The following is a 12,683-nucleotide window of genomic DNA, read 5'->3' on the forward strand; positions in this document are numbered from 1 at the left end:
AAAATGCGTCAAGTCTCAACTGTCACCCTTACCATAATTGGCATGTAAGTTTCTTTCAACCTCTGCTTAGTAAGCACATCAGACTGAATATAAGGGGTCCATGTGGGTGCCTTAGACAGCGTGGTGGAAGGCGATTGAAGTTCCAGCTTCGGGTGAGGTGGTCTACTACTATGCATCGTACCATTTAGATGTCTTTCTCATTTTGGAAATTATATGAAGGTGTATTTTGTAAACTAAATATAATGTCATCAGAATCAGAATCAGCTTTATTGGCCAGGTTTGCGTAAACAAACGAGGAATTTGACTCCGGTTAATCTTTGCTCTTAAAGTACAACACTAACTTATATAAAAAACAAAAACAGCAAGGACAGTAAGAAATATAAAAAAAATACTGTTAAGTAAGAATACAATAGAATTTACAAATTTACAAAAAAATATGCAATAACAATTGAAGAGAGGAAAAGAATAGTCCAATATCAGTATAGTCAAGATTTAAGATTTAAATATAAATATAGTGCAAGGCAGTTCAGTGCAAGAATGAATGTATGTATTCAATGCACTCTGTGCATCTTTGAGGTTGTTTCCTGCACTGACTAACCGATGATGTTTTCAATAGGATTGTGGAGTGCAACATTATTTTCACAAGGGGAAAGGATAAGGTATGTACAACTTTTATTTTAAGTATTTGTGTGTTTAATCCATGACCTTAGGTGTTTTGCATTCAATTAGGACAAAACTCAAAATGACAACTAGTGTTAATTGTAACAACAATCAGCCAAGTCAAGTCAATTTTATTTATATAACCTAATAACACAAATTTGTCTCAAGGGGCTTTACAATCTGTACAGCATATGACACTCTCTGTCCTTAGACCTTCAATTTGGACCCCTTTAACGGGGGAACACGGAGGAAACCTCAGGAAGAGAAACTGAGCATGAATCTCTCTCCCTGGATGGAGAGACATGCAACAGATGTTGTGTGTAAATTATAGAGCAACGTAATGACATTACAGCATAGACAATAGTCTAACGGTCTGATAGGCTTTAACTAAGTTAAAGGTATCTTTTAATAATGTAAAAACCTATTTTGGTATTGATATATTGTGGATGTTTAGTACAACACCAGGCATTTAGGAACTGTTCAATGATATGAACAGAAATCATTATTCTAAGATTGCTATTGGTTGATTTGCTGACTTGTGATGATGCCCCGAACTCAATTTGAAAGGTATGTGTTGATTATTTCGAAGGACTCTATAATTCTGGGATTTCTAGTCATATGGCTAGAAGACATTAGTTTTAATGCCTAAATATAAAATATATATATATATATATATATATATATATATATATATATATATATATATATATATATATATTTACTCTTATTTGTAATTACTTCATAGAAGTAAACCGCCACCATGAGTACGGACGCGGAGATGGCCATTTATGGCAAAGCTGCCATTTACCTTCGTAAGCCAGAAAAGGAGAGAATTGAGGCTCAAAGTACACCGTTTGATGCCAAGAGTGCCTGCTACGTGGCCGATACCAAGGAACTGTACTTGAAGGCAAAAATCCTCAAGAAAGATGGTGACAAAGTCACCGTCGAACTCCTGGACACTAAGGAGGTTAGTATCATGAAGTCACAGTCAACTGGGAATTCAATGAGATTAGTTCTCATTGTGTCTAATGTCCTGTTGCAGGAGAGGACAGTGAAAGAAGATCAAGTCTTCCCAATGAACCCTCCCAAGTATGACAAGATTGAGGACATGGCCATGATGACCCATCTCAATGAAGCCTCTGTGCTGTATAACCTCAAAGAGCGTTTTGCAGCATGGATGATCTACGTAAGACAATCTGCCTAATGAGAAAAGAAGTATTATGAATTGCTAAACTTGTAGGAAACATAGAGTTAAATGTTGAATCTCTATGATCACTTTCAGACCTACTCTGGGTTGTTCTGTGCCACTGTGAACCCCTACAAGTGGCTCCCAGTGTATGATGCTGAATGTGTAAGTGCCTATAGAGGCAAGAAGCGTATGGAGGCTCCACCCCACATCTTCTCTGTCTCTGACAACGCTTTTCAGTTCATGCTTACTGGTAAGTCATTCCCAACACAATGTAGAATTTATCAGTATAAAGGGGTTTCTGTTGCAGTAAAACTCAATTATTATTACATTATTTTGTTGTTTATTTACAGATAGGGAGAACCAGTCTGTCTTGATCACGTAAGTTTGTTACATTTACATTTGTTAACTTTTTTTAACATAGTCAAATATCTTGATCAGATTCTTAAAAGTCTATGTCTATACCTAGTGGAGAATCTGGTGCTGGAAAGACTGTGAACACCAAGCGTGTCATCCAGTACTTTGCAACAATCGCAGTTGGTGGAGCGAAGAGGGACACATCAAAGGTATGTTACTGTATGATTACAATTCAGGGTTCTTCCTCTATAGAATATTTTTAAAGGGGGAAAAATAAAGTCATTTTCTGACTGTAATTCTAAAACTGGATTATAGGGGTCACTGGAGGATCAGATTATTGCAGCCAATCCCCTGCTGGAGGCCTATGGTAACGCCAAAACTATTAGGAATGACAACTCTTCTCGTTTTGTAAGTATGGAACAATTTCTACACATGAAAGAGGTCTTGTTACAGATTGCCAATGTGGAGGGACATTAAAAATCCTTTGTTCCAAACAGGGTAAATTCATCAGAATCCATTTCGGCACAACTGGCAAACTGGCTAGTGCTGATATTGAGACATGTAAGTAATTATACTCATAGTACAGACATACGACTGGAATTGAGAATCGGTCAGACTGTAATTTATGAACAATGTTTGCAGATCTGCTGGAGAAGTCAAGAGTGACATACCAGCTTTCTGATGAAAGAGGCTACCACATCTTCTTCCAGATGATGACCGGCCACATCCCTGAGATACTTGGTAAGAAGATTGAGAGGATGCACATTGCTTAACCTGTTTTCATATGAAACAAATGTTCTCACGTGTTGTCCGTTTTTTTGATCTCCAGATCAGGCACTCATCACAACCAACCCCTATGACTTCCCCATGTGTAGCATGGGTCAGATCGCTGTGGCCAGCATTGATGACAAAGTTGAGCTGGAAGCAACTGATGTGAGTGATTTTTACTTTCAAATATTTAAATAAATCCACATCAAAACTGCCCTTTTAAGTGATTATGTTTGTGTGGACCTCTTTTGAACTCAGAATGCCATTGATATCCTGGGCTTCACTGGTGAAGAGAAGGTGAGCATCTACAGGATGACTGGTGCTGTGCTCCACCACGGTAACATGAAGTTCAAGCAGAAGCAGCGTGAGGAGCAGGCTGAGCCTGATGGCACAGAGGGTGAGTATTTATTGTCAGCTCAGAGTGAATAGCTTGGGGGAAAACAGTAATACAGTTCTTAATCACACTGGTTTCTGTTCATATCATGATCAAAATCTCTGAACTATTTACAGAGGCTGACAAGGTTGGTTACTTGCTGGGTCTGAACTCCGCTGACATGCTCAAGGCTCTGTGCTATCCCAGAGTGAAGGTCGGAAATGAGTATGTCACCAAGGGACAGACTGTACCTCAGGTAATTGAGATAAACTGGTATCACTTCTATTTATCTTTTGTGTATTTTATTTCATTAGAAAAATTTAAAATACCAGTATTTCATCATTTTACAAGATGGTTGACGGTGGATTTTAAACAAATCACATCCTTGTTTTTATTCAGGTTATGAACGCAGTGCCTGCCTTGGCCAAGTCTATCTATGAGAGAATGTTCTTGTGGATGGTCGTCCGTATCAACCAGAGTTTGGACACTAAACAAGCTAGACAGTTCTACATTGGTGTCCTGGATATTGCTGGGTTTGAAATCTTTGATGTAAGCGTCATTTCAAACAATTCAGAGGCTGATACTTTTCATGACAGAATCATTCTTATTGCCCTGTGAGAGATTATACTAATTATTTGTCCCATCACAGTTCAACACCTTGGAACAGCTGTGCATCAACTTCACCAATGAGAAACTACAACAGTTCTTCAACCACACTATGTTTGTCCTGGAGCAAGAGGAGTACAAGAAGGAGGGTATTATCTGGGATTTCATTGACTTTGGCATGGACTTGGCTGCTTGCATTGAGCTCATTGAAAAGGTAATCACTTCATTTGGTAATTCTAACTAATTGTTCTTAATTTGACTTAATGTATCACTTAATGACATACTTCTTCACAATTTCATCAAGCCCATGGGAATCTTCTCCATCCTTGAAGAGGAGTGCATGTTTCCCAAGGCCACAGACACATCCTTCAAGAACAAGCTGTATGACCAGCATCTTGGCAAAAACAAAGCATTTGAGAAGCCTAAGCCCGCCAAGGGCAAGATTGAGGCCCACTTCTCCCTGGTGCACTACGCCGGTACCGTGGACTACAATATCGCTGGCTGGCTGGACAAGAACAAGGATCCACTGAATGACTCTGTCATTCAGCTCTACCAGAAATCCCCAGTGAAACTGCTGGCTGTTCTGTATCCTCCCGTCGTTGAGGGTATGATAGAAATTACAGTAAACTAAAACACATTTTAAGGTTATACTGTATATTTTTTAACTAACTGTAGCATGTGCTTATGTAAATGTTATGTCACATTTTTCACTATTTAAAAACATTTACAGAAACTGGTGGTGGAAAGAAGGGTGGCAAGAAGAAGGGTGGTTCTATGCAGACTGTGTCTTCACAGTTTAGGGTAAGGTTTAACATTGCAAACTTATCTCATATACAGTATCTCAATTTATGCTCAAATCAGTTGTTATATATGCATGATATAACTCACCATTTTGGATCTACAGGAGAACTTGGGCAAGCTGATGACTAACTTGAGGAGCACCCATCCTCACTTTGTGCGCTGCCTGATTCCCAATGAGTCAAAGACTCCAGGTACATGGAAAATTTAATCTCAAAAGATTCTTTGAAGAGTTATTTGTTTTGATGGTATGGTTTACTTAATTTTAGAGCCTAACTATTTATTCAAGGAAGTAATTAAGAAATGTATTTTTTACAGGTCTGATGGAGAACTTCTTGGTCATCCACCAGCTCAGGTGTAACGGTGTGCTGGAGGGTATCAGAATTTGCAGAAAAGGTTTCCCCAGCAGAATTCTCTATGCTGACTTCAAGCAGAGGTATCAATGGATATTTAAAGAATTTTGATATATTTTCAAAAGAAAATGCTCACACTGATCATTAACTCTAATAAAAAGGTACAAGGTGCTGAATGCCAGTGTCATCCCAGAGGGCCAGTTCATTGACAACAAGAAGGCTTCAGAGAAGCTGCTTGGGTCAATTGATGTTAATCATGATGAGTACAAATTTGGACACACCAAGGTAAGCACCTTGATTGCATTTATATACTTTAGTGGTACTTTCCAATGGGCCTTATATAAGCTGAAGCTTCTGACCCTACCCTTTGGTGACAACCAATAAAAGTTCAATGATGGTCGGTGCATTTTGTCTGTTAAAAAAAAGGAGTATCTTAAAATAGTCTTACACAATTTTATGTAGTCTAATGGGAGAAGGATAGAAACAGAGAATTTGCGCCACCATGTGGCCATTGATGGAGCAGGTTACATTTAGTCTTGTGTGGGGTACAAGCCCTCTGAGTCATTTCTGGTTAAATGTTTAGTGATGTTTAATAGTGCATAGTGCATGAAGTCAATTTCTATTTTCTCCTTGATCAGGTGTTCTTCAAGGCTGGTCTGCTGGGTGTCCTAGAGGAGATGAGAGATGAAAAACTGGCATCTCTGGTCACCATGACTCAGGCTTTGTGCCGTGGTTTCCTCATGAGAACAGAGTTTGTGAAGATGACAGCGAGGAGGCATGTTGAAAACAACAATTTTGAGTACACAGCCATGGAATGAAAAATGAGAAATAACTTTGTCCCTAACAGCAACTTCTTTTCAACAGGGATGCTGTATTTACCATCCAGTACAATGTCCGCTCATTCATGAATGTCAAACACTGGCCATGGATGAAGGTGTACTACAAGATCAAGCCTCTGCTGAAGAGTGCTGAAACTGAGAAGGAGCTGGCAGCTATGAAGGAGAACTATGAAAAGATGACCACTGACTTGGCTGCTGCCCTGGCCAAGAAGAAGGAACTGGAGCAGAAGATGGTGTCCCTTTTGCAGGAGAAGAATGATCTGCAGCTCCAAGTAGCATCTGTAAGTACACACCAACAGACAGTTCTGCTTTTTCATGTTTTTTAATGTTGATGTGCTAACATCTATTTTTGGAAAATTAACTAGGAATCAGAGAATCTGAATGATGCTGAAGAGCGATGTGAGGGTCTTATCAAGAGTAAGATTCAGCTCGAGGCCAAACTCAAAGAGACAACCGAGAGACTGGAGGATGAAGAGGAAATGAATGCTGAGCTCACTGCCAAGAAGAGAAAGCTGGAGGATGAATGCTCTGAGCTCAAGAAGGATATTGATGACCTGGAGCTTACCTTGGCCAAAGTGGAAAAAGAGAAACATGCCACAGAGAACAAGGTTGGTAAATAATAATCTGTCCAGCAGATCAAGTAAGATTATAATGATGACCGTTTAAAGACAAGATTTTTCTTGCACACTTAGGTTAAGAACCTGACTGAGGAGATGGCCTCTCAAGATGAGAGCATTGCTAAGCTGACCAAGGAAAAGAAAGCCCTTCAGGAGGCTCATCAGCAGACTCTTGATGACCTGCAGGCAGAAGAAGACAAAGTCAACACTCTGACCAAGGCCAAGACCAAGCTTGAGCAGCAAGTGGATGATGTAAGTTACTTTTTACAAAGTCTCTTGGATGGCAAAGCAAGAGACTTCTTCTTGAATGTGATGGTTAAAATCTCATCTTATTTCTTAGCTTGAGGGTTCTCTGGAGCAAGAGAAGAAGCTCCGTATGGACCTTGAGAGAGCCAAGAGAAAGTTTGAGGGTGATCTGAAACTGGCCCAGGAATCCATCATGGATCTTGAGAATGACAAGCAGCAGTCTGATGAGAAGATCAAAAAGTAACGTCATTTCTGAATTTGTACAACCATTCTTTTAAAAATTGTGGTTAACTGCATGACATTTATGTACTTTATCTATAATTCTCACAGGAAGGACTTTGAAATCAGTCAGCTCCTTAGCAAGATTGAAGATGAGCAGTCACTGGGTGCTCAGCTTCAGAAGAAGATCAAGGAGCTCCAGGTGACATATCGCATTACACGAAACATTTCTGCATTGTGTTCCCAAATGTGTGTATTAAAAGTGAAAGTACTTAAAGACATCACATCTATATTCAACAGGCTCGTATTGAGGAACTGGAGGAGGAGATTGAGGCTGAGCGTGCTGCTCGTGCCAAGGTTGAGAAGCAGAGAGCTGACCTCGCCAGGGAACTTGAGGAGATCAGTGAGAGGCTGGAGGAGGCCGGCGGTGCCACTGCTGCTCAGATTGAGATGAACAAGAAGCGTGAAGCCGAGTTCCAGAAGCTCCGTCGTGATCTTGAGGAGTCCACTCTGCAGCATGAAGCCACCGCTGCTGCTCTTCGCAAGAAGCAGGCTGACAGCGTAGCTGAGCTGGGAGAGCAGATCGACAACCTCCAGCGTGTAAAGCAGAAGCTTGAGAAGGAAAAGAGTGAATACAAGATGGAGATTGATGACCTCTCCAGCAACATGGAGGCTGTTGCTAAAGCCAAGGTACACAATGCATTACATGTTATTTTATTAACTAAATAAGCATAGTAAATAATGTAATTAATATTATGAATAAAATCTGATCACTGATCTCATCTCTATTTACTCATTAGGGAAATCTTGAAAAGATGTGCCGTACTCTAGAGGACCAACTTAGCGAACTGAAGACCAAGAATGATGAAAATGTCCGTCAAGTCAATGACTCAAATGCACAGAAAGCACGTCTCCTGACAGAAAATGGTATCTAAAACTTTAAACTGAATGATCTGTTGTGTACATTATTCAGAAACATGACAAAAACTAAGGTATCATGACATCTTTCACACAAGGTGAGTTCAGCCGTCAAGTTGAAGAGAAAGAAGCTCTTGTCTCCCAGCTGACCAGAGGCAAACAGGCATTCACACAGCAGATTGAGGAGCTGAAGAGACAGATTGAAGAGGAGGTTAAGGTAAAACACCGTTAAGTGAGTGTGTATTGGTATTATTAGTTTGGGATTAAGGAATTTTGTAAATTCAATCATATGTCTTACACCAGGCCAAGAATGCTCTTGCCCATGGACTGCAATCAGCCCGCCATGACTGTGATCTGCTGAGGGAGCAGTTTGAGGAGGAGCAGGAGGCCAAGGCTGAGCTGCAGCGTGGAATGTCCAAGGCCAACGGTGAGGTGGCTCAGTGGAGAACTAAGTATGAAACTGATGCTATCCAGCGCACTGAGGAGCTTGAGGAATCCAAGTGAGTAAGATTCAAACAATTCAATGGGCAGTTCAGAAGTGTAGCATTTTAGCATAACTCAAATACAGTACTTGCATTTAAACACATGTTCTAAACAGGTTTTTCAATTGTTTGTATCTAGTATCTTATTACGAAAATAACATTTTAGATCAAAGCAGTGCTTTTTTATATTCATCTAGGTTCCGAGACTATGTAATGATTTGTATTTCATTCCTGAAAAAATATCTGGAAAAAAGTAGTTTCAGTGGAAAACAAATCTTATCCTTTTCAAACAGGAAAAAGCTGGCTCAGCGTCTTCAGGAGGCTGAGGAGCAGATTGAGGCAGTGAACTCCAAGTGTGCTTCTCTTGATAAAACCAAACAGAGGCTCCAGAGTGAGGTGGAGGACCTCATGATTGATGTGGAGAGGGCCAATGGGCTGGCTGCCAACCTGGACAAGAAGCAGAGGAACTTTGACAAGGTAGCATTGTTTATATACATATATATACACTCACCTAAAGGATTATTAGGAACACCATACTAATACCATGTTTGACCCTATCCTATCAATATGGGCCAACATTTCTAAATAATGCTTCCAGCACCTTGTTGAATCAATGACACAAAGAATTAAGGCAGTTCTGAAGGTGAAAGGGATCCCCCACACCATTACACCCCCACCACCACCAGCCTGCCCAGTGGTAGCAAGGCATGACGGATCCATGTACTCATTCTGTTCATGCCAAATTCTCACTCTACCATCTGAATGTCTCAACAGAAATCGAGACTCAGCAGACCAGGCAACATTTTTCTAGTCTTCAAATGTTCAATGTTGGTGCACTCGTGCAAATTGTAGCCTAATTTTCCTATTTTTAGTGGAGATGAGTGGTATCCGGTGGGGTCTTCTGCTGGTGTAGCCCATCCGCCTGAAGGTTGTGCTTGTTTTTTGCTGCATACCTTGATTATAACAGGTATTTATTTGAGTCAAAGTTGATCTTCTATCAGCTTGAATCAGTCGGCCCATTCTCCTCTGACCTCTAACATCAAAAAGGCTTTTTCGCCCCCCAGGACTGCAGCATACTGGATGTTTTTCCTTTTTCAGACCATTCTTTGTGAACCCTAGAAATGATTGTGCATGAAAATCCCAGTAACTGGGCAGATTGTGAAATACTCAGACCAGCCCGTCTGGTACCAACAACCATGCCATGCTCAAAGTTGCTCAGATCACAATTTTTTCCCATTCTGACATTCAGTTTGGTGTTCAGGAGATTGTCTAGACCTGGACCACAGCCCTAAATGCAATGAAGCAGCTGCCATGTGATTGGTTGATTAGATCATTTAATTAACGTAAGATTTAACAGGTGTTCCTAATCCTTTAGGTGAGTGTGTGTGTATATATATATATATATATATATATATATATATATATATATATATATATATATTTATTTTTTTCCCCATATTGCTACATAACCAACTGAACTGTATTAATTATGTTATTCAGGTGTTGGCAGAGTGGAAACAGAAGTTCGAGGAGGGTCAGGCCGAGCTCGAGGGAGCACAGAAGGAGGCTCGTTCTCTCAGCACTGAGCTGTTCAAGATGAAGAACTCTTATGAGGAATCTCTGGATCAGCTGGAGACCATGAAGCGGGAAAACAAGAACCTGCAACGTAAGTTCTACATTATGTAACAGCTATATTGTATTCAACACTTGTGTTTCTTACATTGTATTCAATTGTGTTAGAATAAAGTGTTTTTATTTTACATTGTAAGGCTTAACAGTATAACACACATGTATCTCTCTGCAGAGGAGATCTCAGATCTGACTGAACAGATTGGTGAGACTGGCAAGAGCATCCATGAGCTGGAGAAGTCCAAGAAGCAGGTGGAGACCGAGAAGGCTGAGATCCAGACGGCTCTTGAAGAGGCTGAGGTACTATTTTTCTCGAGGAAATCTTCTGAAATTTTTTTTTAATAATAGACAAATATACAAAAAAAGGTTTAATGGCAAAGATTAATATTTAAATAATTTGATATCATTAGGGAACTCTGGAACACGAAGAGTCTAAGATCCTGCGTGTCCAGCTGGAGCTCAACCAGATTAAGGGTGAGGTGGACAGGAAGCTGGCAGAGAAAGATGAGGAGATGGAGCAGATCAAGAGGAACAGCCAGAGGGTGACTGACTCCATGCAGAGCACTCTGGATTCTGAGGTCAGGAGCAGAAACGATGCCCTGAGAGTCAAGAAGAAGATGGAGGGAGACCTGAATGAGATGGAGATTCAGCTGAGCCACGCCAATCGCCAGGCTGCTGAGTCCCAGAAGCAGCTGAGGAATGTGCAGGCGCAGCTGAAGGTATAGTTAGACACAGAGTTGTTGCACAGACTTTGGTCAGTGCAAGTAAATTTTGGCATTCATGTGAAAATTTTCCTGATATTTCTTCACTAGGATGCACAACTGCACCTTGATGATGCTGTCAGAGCACAGGAAGACTTCAAGGAACAAGCTGCTATGGTGGATCGCAGGAACGGTCTGATGGTAGCTGAAATCGAGGAACTCAGAGCTGCTCTGGAACAGACAGAGAGAGGTCGCAAAGTTGCTGAGCAGGAGCTGGTGGATGCCAGTGAGCGTGTTGGACTTCTGCACTCTCAGGTGAACAAGCCCAATCATTTCTTTGATAATTCAAAAATCTAATGACAATGAAATAACGTAAACATCCGGCATTTAATGTATTATTAATATTATTCTAAAGTGCCTTTTTTTTGCCGTTTAGAACACAAGCCTTCTGAACTCCAAGAAGAAGCTTGAGTCTGACCTGGTCCAGGTCCAGAGTGAAGTGGATGACACTGTTCAGGAAGCAAGAAATGCAGAGGAGAAGGCCAAGAAGGCCATCACTGATGTAGGTTTACATTTCATTTGTTCTTCCTTTCACTCCAACATGTTCAAGATATTTCTCATTAACATTTTATGCTGTCTCTTCTAGGCTGCTATGATGGCTGAGGAGCTGAAGAAGGAGCAGGATACCAGCGCTCACCTGGAGAGGATGAAGAAGAACCTGGAGGTTGCTGTGAAGGACCTGCAGCACCGCCTGGATGAGGCTGAGAACCTGGCCATGAAGGGTGGCAAGAAGCAGCTCCAGAAACTCGAGTCCAGGGTATGAAAGTCACGTTAAGAATTTGCACAACTGAAGCAACACTTTCGGAAAAGAAAGACGGATACTTATTGTCTTGTTTTTGAAGGTGCGTGAACTGGAGGCAGAGGTTGAGGCTGAGCAGAGACGCGGAGCAGATGCCATTAAGGGTGTCCGCAAATATGAGAGGAGGGTGAAGGAGCTCACCTATCAGGTACAGTCATTTTTCACAGTACAAAAATGATCTAATATATTTACCATTAAAATACAAATGCAAATCTATATTGCCTATTACAGACTGAGGAGGACAAGAAAAACGTTGCCAGGCTGCAGGATCTGGTTGACAAATTGCAGCTGAAGGTCAAGGCCTACAAGAGGCAGGCTGAGGAGGCGGTAAGGACAACATATACATGTTCAACACTGGAAGTTTGACAATATATCATAGTTATTTTAATGTACAGTAGTACTATGGATCTTTTTGAACATTTTTTTTTTCTATGTCTTGTATTTCAGGAGGAGCAGGCCAACACTCATCTGTCCAAATGCAGGAAGGTTCAGAATGAGCTGGAGGAGGCTGAGGAGCGCGCTGACATCGCAGAGTCCCAGGTCAACAAGCTGAGGGCAAAGAGCCGTGACTCTGGCAAGGTAAATACATACATCAGTTTAGTGACAAATAACCAACAAAGCAATTATTCTTTCAGGTATATCTGTCAATATGTTAGAGCAGATTCTTTACAGTATTATATTCACCTTATAAAGCATTAGGTTTAAATACGATAAAATTAACAGATCACAATTATTGTCCTCTATCGCTTATTCAAACTCACACAAACCATTTCTGTGTTTTTTAACAGGGAAAAGAAGCAGCAGAGTAAAACACATGAGAGTTTGGCTGTGTTGAATCATATAATATGAAATAATTCATGCCAAAACAATAAAGATTAAACCGTTGATATTAAATTCTGTCTGTAATACTTTCACCTCTTTGCTTCTCTCAACGGTAGTTGTGAGATTTGAATAACACTTTTTTGGGGACATGAAAAATGCAAGATTAAAATCAAAGAGCACTGGTTTGTGTTAACTTGTGTCAGGGAGGTTACTGACACTGACTGAATATGGCCCAGCCACACCTCGGATA

General features: G+C 40.7%; 1 protein-coding gene across 1 annotated transcript; it reads left to right on the forward strand.

Annotated features, from left to right (window-relative positions):
* Positions 1-1,405: 1,405 nt before the first annotated feature.
* On the forward strand, positions 1,406-12,463 carry LOC114545539 (myosin heavy chain, fast skeletal muscle). The gene is made up of 39 exons (XM_028563889.1): positions 1,406-1,627; positions 1,703-1,846; positions 1,943-2,099; positions 2,200-2,227; positions 2,316-2,412; positions 2,519-2,611; positions 2,701-2,764; positions 2,846-2,944; positions 3,033-3,136; positions 3,230-3,368; positions 3,482-3,600; positions 3,744-3,893; positions 3,994-4,164; positions 4,255-4,555; positions 4,681-4,751; positions 4,855-4,942; positions 5,067-5,184; positions 5,263-5,386; positions 5,740-5,876; positions 5,966-6,221; positions 6,306-6,548; positions 6,633-6,809; positions 6,898-7,043; positions 7,134-7,224; positions 7,323-7,712; positions 7,823-7,949; positions 8,039-8,157; positions 8,244-8,440; positions 8,716-8,899; positions 9,923-10,088; positions 10,227-10,351; positions 10,462-10,770; positions 10,864-11,067; positions 11,189-11,314; positions 11,399-11,569; positions 11,655-11,759; positions 11,843-11,938; positions 12,059-12,190; positions 12,400-12,463. The coding sequence occupies exons 1-39, from the start codon at positions 1,421-1,423 to the stop codon at positions 12,418-12,420; spliced, it is 5,796 nt and encodes a 1,931-aa protein (XP_028419690.1). The 5' UTR covers positions 1,406-1,420; the 3' UTR covers positions 12,421-12,463.
* The last annotated feature ends 220 nt before the right edge of the window (positions 12,464-12,683 follow it).

Source organism: Perca flavescens, chromosome 19, assembly GCF_004354835.1.
Source record: "Perca flavescens isolate YP-PL-M2 chromosome 19, PFLA_1.0, whole genome shotgun sequence".
NCBI lineage: Eukaryota > Metazoa > Chordata > Actinopteri > Perciformes > Percidae > Perca > Perca flavescens.

Coding starts and splice junctions, on each gene's coding strand:
- LOC114545539 (XM_028563889.1), top strand. CDS start 1,421: ATGAGTACGGACGCGGAGATGGCCATTTATGGCAAAGCTGCCATTTAC. Junction 2,765..2,845: donor TAGTGCTGATATTGAGACAT/GTAAGTAATTAT, acceptor CAATGTTTGCAG/ATCTGCTGGAGAAGTCAAGA. Junction 7,950..8,038: donor ACGTCTCCTGACAGAAAATG/GTATCTAAAACT, acceptor CTTTCACACAAG/GTGAGTTCAGCCGTCAAGTT.